General features: G+C 47.7%; 1 protein-coding gene and 1 pseudogene across 1 annotated transcript; one reads left to right on the forward strand and one right to left on the reverse strand.

Moving 5' to 3' along the window:
* The first annotated feature begins 553 nt into the window (after positions 1 to 553).
* Positions 554 to 1,688, forward strand: LOC140688570 (netrin-1-like). The gene is given in 2 exon segments (XM_072948218.1): positions 554 to 1,072; positions 1,075 to 1,688. Coding segments are annotated over 2 exon segments (1,074 nt in total). The 5' UTR covers positions 554 to 612.
* Positions 1,689 to 15,413: 13,725 nt separating this feature from the next.
* LOC140688663 (small integral membrane protein 36-like) lies at positions 15,414 to 15,688 on the reverse strand (annotated as a pseudogene).
* Positions 15,689 to 16,132: the final 444 nt, after the last annotated feature.

Raw genomic sequence — 16,132 nt, forward strand, 5'->3', positions numbered from 1 at the left:
AGCGAGAGGCTCTCCGCCGTCCGGCGCGTGGGCTCCCCGGCCGGGGCCGGGCAAACTTTTCTTTCTCTTTTGCCGTCTCCAGAGGTAAAGTCCCGAATGCGGACTCGCCGGCGGGGTTGCGATTCGACACAGCGGAACGGGACCCCGGGCTGCGGGGAGGAGGGGGCGCGTGCCGTGCGGGCTCGAGGGGGGGGGAGGCACGAGCTCTCCTGTGTCCGAGATTTGGGATACTGGCGGGCCGGCCGCGGACAGGCAGACGGGCGCGGGCATGACCCTCGGGCGGCGTGGAGGCGGTGGTGGCGGGGAAGCCGAGTGATCGCCCGCGGTCCCGACTCGCCGCCGGCAGGGAAGAAGAGGCGCGGGCCGTACGGGCTTGGGGGGGGTCCCCGGATTTGCCTGCCCTCGGGACGCGGGGAAGCGAGGCGGGCGTTCGGCCGCCGGCTTGGTGCCGGGGAAGCCGGGCGTTTGCCCGCGCCCCCGCTCGCCGCGCCCCCGGCGGGTGGAGGGAGCGGGGCGGGCTGGCTGAGCGCGGCTCCCCTCTCTCCGCAGGCGCCTTCTGCGGCGGGCAGAAGACTCTTCGGCGCGGCGGGGCCGGGGCCGGCTGGACGCAGCATGATGCGCGCAGTGTGGGAGGCGCTGGCGGCGCTGGCGGCAGTGGCGTGCCTGGTGGGCGCGGTGCGCGGCGGGCCCGGGCTCAGCATGTTCGCCGGCCAGGCGGCGCAGCCCGACCCCTGCTCGGACGAGAACGGCCACCCGCGCCGCTGCATCCCCGACTTTGTCAACGCAGCCTTCGGCAAGGACGTGCGCGTGTCCAGCACCTGCGGCCGGCCCCCGGCGCGCTACTGCGTGGTGAGCGAGCGCGGCGAGGAGCGGCTGCGCTCCTGCCACCTCTGCAACGCGTCGGACCCCAAGAAGGCGCACCCGCCCGCCTTCCTCACCGATCTCAACAACCCACACAACCTGACGTGCTGGCAGTCGGAGAACTACCTGCAGTTCCCGCACTACGTCACGCTTACGCTGTCTCTAGGCAAGAAGTTCGAAGTGACCTACGTGAGCCTGCAGTTCTGCTCGCCAGGCCGGAGTCTATGACCATCTATAAGTCCATGGACTACGGGCGCACGTGGGTGCCCTTTCAGTTCTATTCCACGCAGTGCCGCAAGATGTACAACCGGCCGCACCGCGCGCCCATCACCAAGCAGAACGAGCAGGAGGCCGTGTGCACTGACTCTCACACCGACATGCGCCCGCTCTCGGGAGGCCTCATCGCCTTCAGCACTCTGGACGGGCGGCCCTCGGCGCACGACTTCGACAACTCGCCCGTGCTGCAAGACTGGGTCACGGCCACCGACATCCGCGTGGCCTTCAGCCGCCTGCACACGTTCGGAGACGAGAACGAGGACGACTCGGAGGTGGCGCGCGACTCGTACTTCTACGCCGTGTCGGACCTGCAGGTAGGCGGTCGCTGCAAGTGCAACGGCCACGCGGCCCGCTGCGTGCGCGACCGCGACGACAGCCTGGTGTGCGACTGCAGGCACAACACGGCCGGTCCGGAGTGCGACCGCTGCAAGCCTTTCCACTATGACCGGCCCTGGCAGCGCGCCACCGCCCGCGAGGCCAACGAGTGCGTGGGGGAGTGGGGCGCCGCGGGGACGCAGGCGGCGGGCGGGGACCGGGGCGGCGGCTCCTGAGTCTCGCGACCGCGGGTTCTCCGGAGCGCCGGTGGACTCCGCCGCTGAGGGTCGCCAGCTGCGTGGATGTGGGAATGGTGGGAGGCGCGGGTGCAGTGTGAGTTTGGGGTGCCATCAAGAAGGCATAGCTGATGGGGCCGTTGGGGATTGCTTCCTGAGTGCCTCAGGCTGGTGAACGATGCTGGGGTCTGCCTTGGCCTTTTTAGGTGGTTCTGAAGAAACTCATTGGAATGGCCTTTCCATGAGGAGATGCTGTCCTGGCTCCCTCCGCGGAGGCTCCACACGCTTGGCGGCTCTCCTTGGAAACACTGGTTGCCAGAGCAGCTGTGTCAGCCTGGCTTCCCCAGAAAAGAAGGGAAAGCCAGCAGGGTGCCCTCTGCTAACCCAGGGGCCTCTTTCCAGGAGACGCTCCCAAGAGCAAACCACGCAGGAAACGAGAACCCGATAGCGAGGAGATGACAGTGGAAAAACAAGGAGGCAGAGAAGAGAAGGCAGGAAAACTGAGAAGGGCTAGGAGATGCGAAGGGCTTAAGAGACATTCTCTCTGAGGACAGGCCTTGCTTTGCATGGACAGGCCTTGCTCTGTGGGGGAGGACAGCGGGCTGAAGGGTGAAGACAGTTTGGGGCACGTTTTCATTTTCAGAGGATTCTTCTTTCCCATCACCTGGCCCGGAGCCCTCACTGTGACTGCTAACATTTTTGAAATACACTTCAAGGTATTTTCTCCTAGTGACAAATCTGTTTCTTTCCCAGCAGCCCTGGGACCACATAGCTGCTAGGAAGGGAGGACAGCCATGGAGCAGCAAAGAAGGAAGACAGGTTATTAAGGAAACTCCACATTCAGCAGGAGAGGGGTGGAAGTGCATTGCAGGTCTGAGAAGGAGGCTCAGAAGAGAGAGAAGACAGGACAAGAGGTATGAGATGTGGCTGTTTCTGCTCTTCAGTTGCAGGTCAAACAGGCGGATTAGGAGGGACAGAGGACATTTAGCAGAGGTTAGGAACACCCAGACAGGGAAATAGGATGACTTACCCCTGGGAGATGCAAATGCCTCAGCCCATGGTGGGCCCAGCACACGTGCAACATGGCCCCAGGGCAGCGGGCACCAGGGTGAGGAAGGTGTCCAGGTGAGGGGCCAAGCTCAGGCTTGCAGGGTAGTGCAGATTCCAGCTTGGCGAGGGGGTAGACAGCCGAGAGTTCCTAGAACCCCAGGGGGATGCAGAAGCTGAAGTAAATAAAGGACCAAAAATAGATCTGGGTGGTAGACAAGATGGCTGCAGGGAGTAGGGACTCACTTCTAGAGGCCAGGTTGGGGACCCCACACAAAGCTTCAGAGGACAAGCTGGGATTTCCCCGAGGCAGACCCCCAGGAACCAGACCAGGATGGCCCACGGGTCAGCATATACCCATGACCCGCTTGTGGAACTGATGCCAAGTAGGACCCTGCAGGCCACCCTCCCAACCCCTGCCTCTTGTTTATAGAACAGCTGACATCTCCCAGGCCTCCCTGAGCCATAAGAGAGTAGGCTCAAGTGCTTAATCTCTCTAACTGTTACCAAGCCTGCTGCCCGCAGGGTCATCCCCCTGCACCTCCCTCGAATAGAAACCAGTTGCCCTTATCTAAGTCTCAGGAGGCAGCCGCAAAGAGAAGAAACAAGAACTGGTTAGAACTAACAAGGCCCAAGATGGAGGAGGATCTGACTTCCGGTGGACCTTGAGCCTCATCACACTCACTGCAATGCTTTAGCACGCTAAACGACGCACTCACCAGAAGCCATGACAGTTGACAGCTGCCATGACAACAACCGGAAAAGTTCATACAAGGATGGAAAAAAAAAGTGGGGGTTGGCGATTGGCTTCAGCACACCCAGAAGGAGGACATGATGGCAGAAGCTTCTCATAAAAGTCCACGAGGCTCGACTCTGGAGCTGGAGCTGTCTCTCCTGGCCATCTTGGCTGACAGCTCCTTGCTCGAGCCCTTTCTTTCCTTCTCCCCTTCTGAGCAAAAAAACAGGTCTTCCTTTTGTCCCTCTGCCTCTGCTGCAAATCCTTTCATGGCTGGCGACAAGCACGCACACTTCGGTGGGCTTCTTATTTAAGGGGTCTCACTATCCACCAACAGAACTATGACTCCATCCTGCTACTGTAGGACTTTCAAGTTCTGCCTCCACTCAGACACAACTTGGAGAAAGAGAAGAAGGTGGAGCGATATCTTGAGGGAAACTGCCCCGAATCTTTGAATTGATTGAATCCTCAACCCAAAGACATCGAGTGGAATGAAAGAGTCTCTTTTAAATTGGAAAAGAAGAAATTAATTTTAATTGGTCAATTAAGTTTTCTGGGGACTCAAATAAAGATGAAATCAATTATAGATACTTTTTGGAGCTACATTTTTCCCCCCTAAAACAGAACTGCAGTGTAAACTTTCTGACCTCCCTGTTAAGAATGACCTTTCACATCCACAAACAGATTTAGAGCCTGAGTCTTCTTCACATTATCATTTTTGAACTTGACATCAAATCAAAGTAGATGTTTTCTTCCAACTTTACAGATGCAACAAAAAAAGATGCTCAGTGATGGTTGGAACTTTATTCAAGTTCAACAGCATGGAAGAGGGCCTCTTACAGGTCCGTTTCAAAACAGGCTGCTGAATCTCAGTCTAACGTATTGGTTCTCACCCGGGGCCATTACTGCAGACAACTTTGGTTGCCACACTGAGGGGAGAGATGCTACTGGTACCCTGTGGGTAGAGGCAGGGATGCTGCTGAACATTGTGCGGTGCAGACAACAACCCCACGGCAAAGAATTATCTGGCCCCAAATGCCTAGTGCTGAAGTAGAGAAACCCTCTCATACACACACTATTGGGGGTTGATTCCAAGGGGGGAAATTGTATCTCTCCTTTCACACTCGTGAAAATGGACTAGGATTCAGAGCCAGGGTGACTGATTACTATTTAATAAGGAAGACACAACTGATAAACCTTAACTTGCCCGAGATAGAACCTCATCGGAGCTTCGTGTCTAAGATGGGTGAGTCAAAGATTTGGTCGGATAAAGGGGAAATTGTGAGCACCCTGGGCATACTCAGAGCAGATAATTTTTAACTTCCTTTCCTCTGCACAATACAGTTATCTTCAATAACAATCAAATTAAAACAAATAACAACAGCCAGAAAAATGAACTTTTTAAATTGAATGTCATATACATAATTACGGTGGTAATAAAAAATAAATACAGTGAAAAAGGAAGAAAAGAATTTTATATGAATAGTTTAAAATTATATTAATGCATTTTCTTTCAAAGGAAAAAAATATATACCTGTATATTGGTCTGTCGCAATAACGAAAAATAATATTACAGAGTGTATGTTAACTGACTTCTTGCAAATTTGTCTTCTGTAAGTTTGTCAGTGATTTCATGAAAATTGGTCTTCTTTTTCAAAATTAGTCTTCTTTGTATATTTATGTTCACCAGACAATGCAGCCACATTTGTCAAGCTATCTTCACTCATAGTTAATCAAAAATTTTTTTATTACTTTTAATTCTGAAATTTCTTTCACACAAAGCAACAAGCTTACAAATAGGACTTGCAATACCTACTTCAGGGCAAGTTTGGCTGAGATACATAAAATATCCCATTTCTCAATAAATTTCAGAAATGCCAATACTCCCCATGTCTTTGTTCCTCTTCAGGATTTGTTCTAGCAGCATTCCAAAGTTGGCATGGTTGAAAATTTCCATTTAAAATATCTCCAGCAGAAAATCCATCTAATTTCATTGCATCTGGTTAAAACTTTGAAAATTTTTCTTCCACAAAAACAGAAAATGGCTGAACAACAGAAAACATTGCCATTATCATTTAAAAAATCACTTCAGACAGTAACCCCCCTTTCTGCCTACACTCAGGGCTGATCTGTCTTGCCCCCCAGCTCTCAGTACTCTGCCTGGGGATGCTTCCTGGAGGAGGTGAGTTTCACTATTCAGGGGAGGATCTGTGTGGTAAGGCAGGCTTCATGGATTCAGTGTTCCACCATGAGGTCTTTTTTTTTTAACTTTTTTTTTCTCTTTGCATAAAGAATATGCAAATACAGGAGGGAGGGTAATAGCTCAGTGGTAGAGCATATGCTTAACATGCACAAGGTCCTGGGTTCAATCCTCAGTACTTCCATTAAAATAAATAACTGAATAATTAAAAAATAATAAATGAATAAGAATATACAAATAATAATCATAAAAGTAATAAATAGATAAGAAATTTGCAAAGAATATGGAAAAGGAAACACATTAAAGAATAAAAATGACACATTGCATTAGGAGTATGTTTGGTTTTCCATCCACAGTGTACAGCTTCTGCCCTCAAAAATGCTGATACATTGTGGGCAAACTATCACTGTAGGAAGTCAGCCATCGCAAGAGGGACTGGGGGAGTGCTTGCGCTGGGAGTCGGGTGAGGTTCAGAGGAGGGAGTGACTGCATCCAACCAGGAGACTAGAGGAGATGTCACAGGAAAAGAGACACCTCAATTTGTCCTGAAGAATGAGTAGGGTTTGGGTACTTGAAGAGGATGTTAAGACCTCCGTTCCTCCCTCTGCAAAACGAGAACCAGATCACTTCGTCCCTTGGGTCCATGTGGAAAATAACACAAGAGGAGACAAGGTGCTCTGTTGGACAGAGCCTGGTCCCAGAAGTAAGGGTTTGCTGTAACTGCGCTTGGCTGTGTATGACGTTCAGCAAGTGCGTTTCCTTCTCTAGAAGACAAAACGAGAGATTTACCAGACGAAACATCTCAAAGGCGCCCTCTGACTCGACCATTACTGTGTGATCCTAAAAGTGCCTTGGGGCAGATTTCTGAGAATGGAACTGGGTTTTCTGTTTGCACACTGGTGAATGAGTATTGCTTAAGAGAGTCAGCTGTGGTGTTGATAAGGTCACAGGCTTTCCCTGTCCCATCACCTGCCTGGAGCCTTGTACCTCTGTCCTCCCCAATCACACCCACCTCCACCACTGCCAGCCAGCACCCAAGGGAGGGAAGTGAGAAGGGAGATGGAGGGAGTGGGGGAGGGGAGAGCTAGCGGGTGGGGGAGAGAGGAAGGCAGAGGACGACCATCCCAGGGCACAAATAGCTCGAACCCCAGCATCCCACGAAGAATTGTGAGGCCAAGGGAGGGGAGTCTCCTCCCCTTTCTGCTCACCCACCCCCGTCTCCTTTTTTAAATCACTTTTCCTCTACTTCAAAGATTCATCTTCTGTCAAAAGAAAGAAAGGCACTTTGGTCTTTTAAGGGTACCTTCTCCTGAGGCTTTTGTGTGTGTCCGCTTCCCTCTGTAGTTCTGGGGAGGCAGCAGGGAGGCAGGGGCACCTGAAAGGAGGGTGATGGGTTCTCTGCAAGGCTGCCCAGGCGGGAGGTGGGGTGGGCTGGAGACAGGGAGAGGGATCTCTGGGCTGTCGCAGAGGCCTTGTCAAAGGGCTTGTTTTCTGGCCTTCAAAGGTATGAACAGAAAAGTCAGGAAGCAGAGACGAAGGAAGGACAGAGATGGGGAAGACTGATTTTTAGGGAAGGCAGACCTGGCTCAGCGGCTTCTCTCTTCTGAATCCTAATCTGATCTCAGAGGTGGTGGGTTGGGAATCAGCACCCTGGTAGAGGCATTTTAAAAATTATTCAAAATTCATTAATTAAAGCTGAGGAGGTTGGGGCATGTTTGCTGGGTGTTGAGGAGACGGTGATGGGCTGCGGTCAGCACACCCTCCCCGCTCCCCCTGGGGACATAGTTCAGGCTGCCCGCTCCTCTCTGAACTTGGATGAGGCTTGCTATTGACAGCCCTCAGTTTCCTTGTTTATTCTACCCCGAGCACCTTGTAGGGTTACTGAAAGGACCAGAATGAGAAACAGATGACCTACCATCCTGCGATGCAAAGGTGTTCAGACGCTTTGGGAGCCTCGGCGAGTGGAAGGAAGACTTCCTTCCCTGAGAGCATCTTCCTCGTGTGAGAAGTTCAGGAAGAGACCTCCCCTCTTCTCTCACCTGCTTCCCAAGTCACAGGAGGCTGCCAGGGCAGAAGAAACCTGGAATGTCGCTGGACCTTGTGACTCATGCCGGGAGCCACCTACTAGCTGGGAAAAGTGCACAGTTCCCAGCTGGCCGGGGCCTGCGGGTTCACACTGAAGGGCCTGGATTTCTGAATCTTTGCATCCTGGGACTCATTTTCAGGGGTGGGACAGAGTTTCTAGAGAGAAGTGGCTCAGGGACTGCTATCTGTTTGGGGAGTCGGTATATTTAGAAGAAGTTGAGTCATGTTAGTAAAGCAAGAATTCTGGTTTTACTAAGTACATGCTGATTTGTGGAAGCTTTCAGAAATTAGTGCTGATCACCAGGTACAAATTTCTGTGATGCTCCGTTACCAGTTCATCTTGGAGTGGAAAATTAAGGATGTGATGTTGGTTCTTAGGGGGAAGGTTGATGTTACAGCAGGGGCACTAGACTGGGAGTTCGCCAGCCTAGGGTGGACTCCAGGCTCCACCAGCAAATACTTGATTTCTCATCTTAAAAGAAGGTTAGTAGATGAGAGATTCTCCAAGATTCTTTCTTAATTCATTCCCTCTCTTCTAATATGTCAGTGTAGGAATCTTACAAGTAAATCTAGCCTAAGGGACAAAAATGCTAAATGGTCTCATCATGTTTTATTATGTCTGTGTTACTCATCTGACTTTCAAACCAGAATGAGGACACAAACCCTGGGTACCTCCTGCAAGGTCAAGGAAAGGGGGAGGTGGGCAGCGAGAGGGAAGAAACTAATACTTGCTGAGTGTCTAATATTCCAAGTTGCCAGGTGCTTTATAAATGTTACCTTGTTTAATGCAAACAGTATTAAGACAGCATTAAATGACTGTGAGGCTCAGAAAAATTAAGTACCATGTTACTAGCTGAAAAGACCTTCTTCATAGTGATCGCTCAATGAGTATCCATTTATCAAATAAATGAATGTCAGAGATGCAGGGTTTGAGTCCAGGTTTAATTCAACCCCAAAGCCTTAGATCACTAATTCACAAGCTGCAGTTGAAATCACCTGGGGAATTTTTTAAACTGCTGATGCCTGCATTCCACCTACCCCAGCAGATTCTGGTTTCAGAATTCTTTGAGCCTTGGTTTCTTTAAGTGAAAGGTGAAGACTACAGCCTCAGATCCACATCCCTCTCAGGGTGTTTTGATAGTCAGGGGTGTACAGGGGAGACTCAACTAGGAGAGTTCTGTCAGGCCGCAAATCAGGCTGGTCTTCCACACCAGAGGCTGCACATCTCTGGGCGGTGCAGGCAGGGGTGTCTTTACAAGCTCCCCAAGATGATCGTTCTGTGCATCCATCCTTGGCTGTAAGCCATCTATCGACTGAGCTCATGTAATGAAACCTGAGAGCTGTCCTTGACTCTTCTACCAAGATCCCTAATCTATCCATCCGTCTCATCCCTAAAGCCTTATTGGGAGACTATTGTAGGAAACTCTCTCACCCTCCAACTCTTCCTGATTCCTTGCCATCCATCTTCCATGTAGCTGCCAGGATAATCTTTCTAATACAGGAATATGCTTATGTCATTCCCCTGATCAGGCTGAAGTCCAAAGGCCTTGGAGGGATATGCAGGGACATCCATGGTCTGGCCGTACTTCATTTTCCACCATGCTCCCCTTTGGACCCTGTGATCCAACGATGCTTCACCCTAGGAGGGTTCTGGTTTCTCTCACCTCTGTGCTGCTGCCTGGAATGTCCCTCCCCATCTTTTCCTGACAAACTCCTGCTTTTCCTCACTCAGCTCAACCATCACCTTCCCTGTGGAGCTCTCCCAAACCCATCCTGTTCCCCATCAAAGAGTGAGGGAGGCTAGGGGGCCACTTCTATTTTATGGATTTTTAGGGATATTTCAAAAGATGAAGTAGTGCCAAAGAAAATGACTCCCAAAATTGCCATTCTATCTCTGTGAATGTACATGTATTTGGTAACAAATCACATATCCTAATTTGAGACCTTTCAAAAATGTAGGACTTGACCAAATGACCATCCTGCTCCCTACCCCCCCCCACTCAAATACCCTGCTTTGAGCTAGCACAATCTTCAGATCGGAGGAGCCATGTAACTAATGGGTTATGTGTGCAGAGGCAAATTTTAAGGGAATTTCTAGTTCCTCAACTTCTACATACTTTTTCTTAAACGAATCTGCCCCAGAAAGTGCTTGTTTTTTCTTTTCTTTTTTCTTTTCTTTTCTTTTCTCTTCCTTCTTTCTTTCCTTCTTTCCTTCCTTCCTTCCTTTCTCCCTTTCTTTCTTTCTCTTTCTTTCTTCCTTCCTTCCTTCCTTCCTTTCTTTCTTTCTTTCTTTCTTTCTTTCTTTCTTTCTTTCTTTCTTTCTTTCTTTCTTTCTTTCTTTCTTTCTTTCTTTCTTTCTTTCTTTCTTTCTTGGTGAGGGGGTGGTTAATTAGGTTATTTATTTATTTATTTACTTACTTATTTATTATTGACGTGTAGTCAGTTTAGTGGCGTGCTATCCCCCCATGCCAGAAAGTGCTTGTTGATAAGTCCTCATGCTGTTTCTCCTTTTCTTTCCTGTCCTTTCAAAGTCATACTCCTCACACCTTACCCAGGATGAGCATACTTCCCGCCCACCCTAAGTCTTACTTATGGGGGGCTCTGTTCCAGGTGTAAATACTTGGGGCACCAGGCGATGATGAGGAAGTTGACTGTCTTTAAAGTCTTTGGTTGTCAAGGCAGCACAATCTCCCGCGTCCGTCTCCCTAGATATGCAATTCTATTAAAGCTTTGCTTTCTAAGGTCAGTAAGTGCACCAAAAAATTTACCATGCGCGTGGTTTTGATCAGTTGCGTAGTAGCAATAAAGGGAACTGCAAGTTACACCTAGGGAAATATTTTTTAAACTTTTGGAGTCTTATGTTCAGAGAGAATAAAAATAATCTCAGTCGATAGATACAGTTTTATGGCTGAAAAACATGGAGAGTCGATACAAGACTTTCAAGCAGAAAAATATATAATGTTAGAAACAAATTCAATGAGGGGAAAATACAATGGAAATAATAAACTTGAGGGGAAAAGGAGTGGCGTACAAATTCCAATGGCATTTTTCAAATGGATGCTGGCAGATATCAGCTCACTTGGGTTTTGGTACCTCATTGGCTACGTTAAGAAGGGCCGTGTCATGCTTTATTAAAAGGCTGATATTTAGAAGCAACTAAATATTGCCCTTTTTGCAACTAAAACAACCTTGGATACAAATCAATACAATAAGCGGCAACATATTGGGATATCTCTAGTGAAAAGCCTATTGCAATGTCTACTGCATGAAAACATCCCTACCGTCAAACCATCTCTTACAGCCATGTCACTGTTTATTAGAGTCCAGTCCGCAGCTTATGAAAATAAATACTTTGAAAGAGTGTGTTACTTTAAGACTGCTGACTTGAGAGAGAGGGGCAAAGTAATATTCAGTAAATATCCAAAGGACGGAGCAGTCTAAAATATTTAGTTCCCCTAGTCCTGACTCTGACCTGTGTGAAAATAATACAGCCCTCCCAACCCCATCATTCTCAGTTGCCTCAGCCTAAGAGGCACAGATGGTCTCTCAGGTAACGAATCCAGTATTATTAACAGTTTCCACTGTGAATGAATTGGTCTTGCTGAAAAGCACACAGTTAGGTCTGCTTGTGGATGAGGAGCAGAAGCCCTGAAGTACTTCAGTTGCCTCTTTTTCATCAGGCTGTAGGACGTTCTCTGTGGTAGCAGTTGTCTGGGGAAGCTTGCTGGGTTTGAAGATCTAGTTTGATTTGAGTAATTTATTAATAATTTGGAAAAAAATCCAATTAAATTTGTGTGTGATTCTAAATTGAGAGCTCCTACAGGGACCCAGAAGGAACAGAAGTGTAAAAGGAAAAAGTTCAGAAGATTCTCATCTGCATTTCCCCAGCCCCCTCTCCCCTCCAATATCTTGCTTTCTCTGCTCTTCATCTTCTCACTCTGATTCTTCATTTGTTTCTGACTCTCTCTCTCCCTCTATTTACACACACACACACACACACACACCCCGCTACTAATCAGAGGTAGCATGTGAGAATAGCCCTCTTTGGGGGAGATTTACTCACTCCCATACTGCAGAATCAGACGCAGAGCGCTGCCCTCACTCTTTTACCCCCTCGCACTCTAGACTCATGTTCCCCCTTTCCTTCTTAATCTTCCAATAGAATTGTAAGCTGTCAGAGCTAGACAGAACCTTAGAAATTCTACCCTCTCACTTTATAGAAGAGGAAACTAAGAGAGGATATATGTGACTTGTTCATGGGCACTGAGTTAGTAGCAGAACCAGGACTAGAACCCAAGCAGCAAGTGATAAATGATGGGGAATAAGAAAGGAAAAATATACAATGGCTTTTCTCCGGATAGGCTTCATTTTAAAGTCTATCGCTGGGCCCCACAGAGACTTGCCTCTGCTCCATTATTTCTTCAGCCCATTAGATCATTTAACAGCTCCGTATTAAGCCTCTCCCCGGGGCTGACATTCTAGCACAGGAAAGAGAGACAAGGAGGAATGAACGTGGGTTTGTTCCTGTCCTTGAGTGACTGTAAAAACCCTGAGAACTGAGTTCAGATCCTGTCTTTCCCTGTGGGCTAGCTACTTGGCCTTGCACAAGCTCGAACACCTCCCTGAGTCTCCAGTTCTTTGTCTCTAAACTACACTGAATTGTGTCTGTCTCACGGGAGAGAGGGAGGATTAAATGAGATATGAGTGAAAAGGATCTGGCATGCAGCAGATTCCAGATAAACCTCTGTTCTCTCCCTCCCTTTTCCTTTGCCTTGAAAGTGTTTTGCTGCGTCCTTCCCACAGCAATCACCTGAATTAGGCCAAACTGTTGCATTTGCTTTAATACAAATTGTGCACGATGGGACACTAATGTATTAAAATTAGGTGGGATGAGGGAGTCCTAATCCCAAAAGGAAACAAAAGTAAGGCTGTAGCATCTGAATGTTAAAGGAACTTCTTGGTTTTAGCTGGCATCCGTGCCACGGGGTTTTAAGACATTAGTTACAGCTTCACGGCTGTGCAGCTAATAATTCCATGGGAAATTAACGCTTTATTTGAAAAATAAGAAATAAATGGAAAAGTTTTAAAATACAAAGAGGTATGAGATCATGCAGTAGAGAGGACTTAGGGGGACAAATAGGAAACAGAACAGGATCTTAGTCTCAGCTCTGAGGCCAAGTGCTTGTGGAAAATCACTCTTACTTCTGGGCTGGTTTCCTCATCGGTGAGATTCTTAAAGTCACTTCTAGTTCTTATAAGATTCTAGCGCACCTGCTATACAGAAAGATTATTTCAAATGCTGAGGAGCTGGTTCTGGTTTGGAGAACGCAACTCCAAAGGAGCCACACACCAAATGAACGAGAGGATTGGAAACACTTAATGCCCTTTATTCTAACATTCACCTTAGAGTCTTTTTAGTTTCTTTCTTTCCTTCTTTTTTCTCTCCTTTGGCTCTATTTCTGTTCCCTTATCTGTTGTCTGTTACTCTATTTGTTTTTTTGTTCTTTTCTTTCTCCTTCTTTCTCTTAGAATTAATCTCTGTTAATCTGTCCTTTTCAGTTGACCCCAATGTGGCATTGAGATATAATTAAAAATATGTGTGTTCTTAAAACTTACGAATGAATGATTATTTCAAACTCTTAACTTTTAGATTAGATGAGCTGAACATATTATGTGTTTCGCTCTTAAAAAGCTACAGTTACAATGATCATTGTTACCATCACTTTTTCTTGCTGTCCACTGATTTTTTTTCCCTTCATTGATATATTTTGCCTCCATTGATTTATGTACATTCCCATAACAAAGAAAAGAATAAAGATTAGTTCAGGTGAAGTTCACACCAGGGAAGGGGCAGATCCTTAAAAGCTTCCCATGAATTTATCGTATTTTCCCATTTATTTTATATTTTCACTATTAAAGTGGAGATGGCTTCTTGACCATAAAAAAAATTTCTCAGATAGATTTTCAATATAGTTTTCAAATCACATATTTAAAAGAACATATGATTTTCTGATATAAGGTGAACAAAATTTAAAAACTGTTAAAGATCTGAAAACAAATTACTAGGATTTGCTTAATTTTTGTTCTAGCTACTTTACAGTCCAAAGGTAAAACCATGCCCATGGCTGAAGCTGGCAGGGAAGGCCGGGCTGCTCCCTCCTCTTCAGTTTTCTATAAGATAATTTAAACTTAATTGCTTACTTTTTCTTCACAGTTTTGGAAGCCATCAGTCTGTCACCATCAGTGAACGCTTTGTTATCCCTTCTGTCTCAGATGCCATCTCCTGTTCTACCCTTCAAATCCCCAACACAATTTTGTCCTAGGAAACAGCTGCACATCTCTCAAGCCAAATCATCTCATCTTTGATGCCCGCGTCTAAGGTGAAATTGACCCTTTGGCATTATTCGAACGTTTCTTGAGCCCCCTCTGCATGCTGGACTTTCCTATGCTTCATGGTCTGAGTCGTGCCTGCCTCCTCCTCTTCCCGCCAGGCAGCAAAGACCAGAGGGAGGGTCGTGACACACTCCTTTCTCTGTATTTCCAACAGGGCCTGATTGGAAGAGGGGTTTAGTAAATTATCAAGTGAGCATGTCGGTTGCCCTGAGCTCGGGGAAGGGAAGACTAATAAAAAACACATATATGCAATGGAGATACTAATTCAAAATTGTGGTGACAGATGAATGAGCAGGGAAACACATCTAATAAGGGGACAAGAAGACAGCAAGTAGCGCTGGGGGACTGAAACACGGACCCCTGGGACCTAAGTAAATTTTGCAAGGAGTCCTCAGTAATTTTGCACTGGACCAGGTCAGATTTGAGGACTGGAGATAAAACTGCTTGATGAGAGGTATGAAAGGGAATCAACAATAATAATCGTAAGACTAACCTTCTGTGAATTAACTTGTCTAAACACCCCCAAACAGCCGGAGGTCCTACCACTAGCCCTGAGGCACAAAGAAATGGCTCTGGGCACTCAGCTAGTGAGTGGAGGAGGCAGGGTCTGAACCCAGGCTCCACACTTTGTCACTTAAGCTCTGTGCTCTACGATGGCTGTGTTCACCACAGAGACTCACAGTGGGGAGCAGAATGTGAGAGCTAGTATGTATAGAAATAATAATAATCTGAAGCCTGGAAAAACGCAATGGTTGCCTTGAAAAGAAGGGACTGACTAAGTATAGCATAAGTTTGAGCTAGCCCCGTTCCTCATTACACACACACACACACACACACACACAATTGCACCCCCTTTAAACCTTTACTCAAAAGTCAGTCTTTCCTGGAAGCTGCAAGGGTGGCATCAGTAATATACATGTAACCAGCTCCACTAAACAATAGTATTGGCTGGTGGGTATAGCTCAGTGGTAGAGCAGGTGCTTAGCATGCATGAGGTCCTGGGCTCAATCCCCCATACCTCCACTTAAAAAAAAAATGTATTGCTGAGGTTTTGCATTTGGAGAATGTGACCAAAGCTAACCTTGGGCTTCTTAACTTAAACAGTTGCTTCTCCCACAAGGAGGATGAGGAGGAAGCAGGAAGTACGGCAGGGCTCCCACTTACCTAGCCAGCAGGACCCATGCTCAGAGACACTTGGAGTTACGTGGGAGAATGGTTTGTCCAGGATGTCTAGTGCCCTCTCCCCAGTATCCTTCAGCCAGCCTCAAACCATTGTGCTTTTCTTCCCCAGTGGAGCAGGGTTCCCAAAATGAAGGCCCCTTGCCCGGGGGGCCCAGGAGGGCTTTGCTGCATCACCACCAAGTGGATGGAGGGCTGGGCATCCAGGGTGCTCTCAGGTGCGTACTCCTTACTGGGGTCCTTGCCTCGGCAGTCATACAGCACGCAGGAGATGAGGAAAACCAGGAGCAAGATGACGTAGCTCGCAATGAGGATGATCAGGTTCAAGGTGACTGGGTCCATCTCCAAGTAAAACTCCATCACGTCGCTGACGGTTGGGAAGTGGGTCTAGAGAAAGGTGGTGGGGCCAGTTTGGGGGTTGCCTGGAGCAAACCCTCGTCCATAGGAACAGCTACATTGGCTTGGGAATAAAAATACATTAATCCTCACTCTTCCGGGAGCCTCCCAGATTAAAGCTGCTTGGTTTAATAACTTAAGCTCTTGCTGTTAATACCACAGCCACCAAAGCACAGACGCTGTCTCTCATCAGTTCACCAATGCAGAGAGAGAAAGAGAGGGGTGGTTTATGTGTTACCAAAGTGTGGTAGGTAAGCAAGGGTTCCATATAATTTGGTGTCCAAACAGGCAGCTGTGGTGAGCAAAAGTCAGGGCTGTTAATAAGCACACTGGTAAAAGTTGGATTGTCCTGGGAAAATTGTGAAATATGGTCACTGTTTATATAAGGGAGGTTGATTTTTTATTTTC

The sequence above is a fragment of the Vicugna pacos genome, chromosome 23, assembly GCF_048564905.1.
Source record: "Vicugna pacos chromosome 23, VicPac4, whole genome shotgun sequence".
Taxonomy (NCBI): domain Eukaryota; kingdom Metazoa; phylum Chordata; class Mammalia; order Artiodactyla; family Camelidae; genus Vicugna; species Vicugna pacos.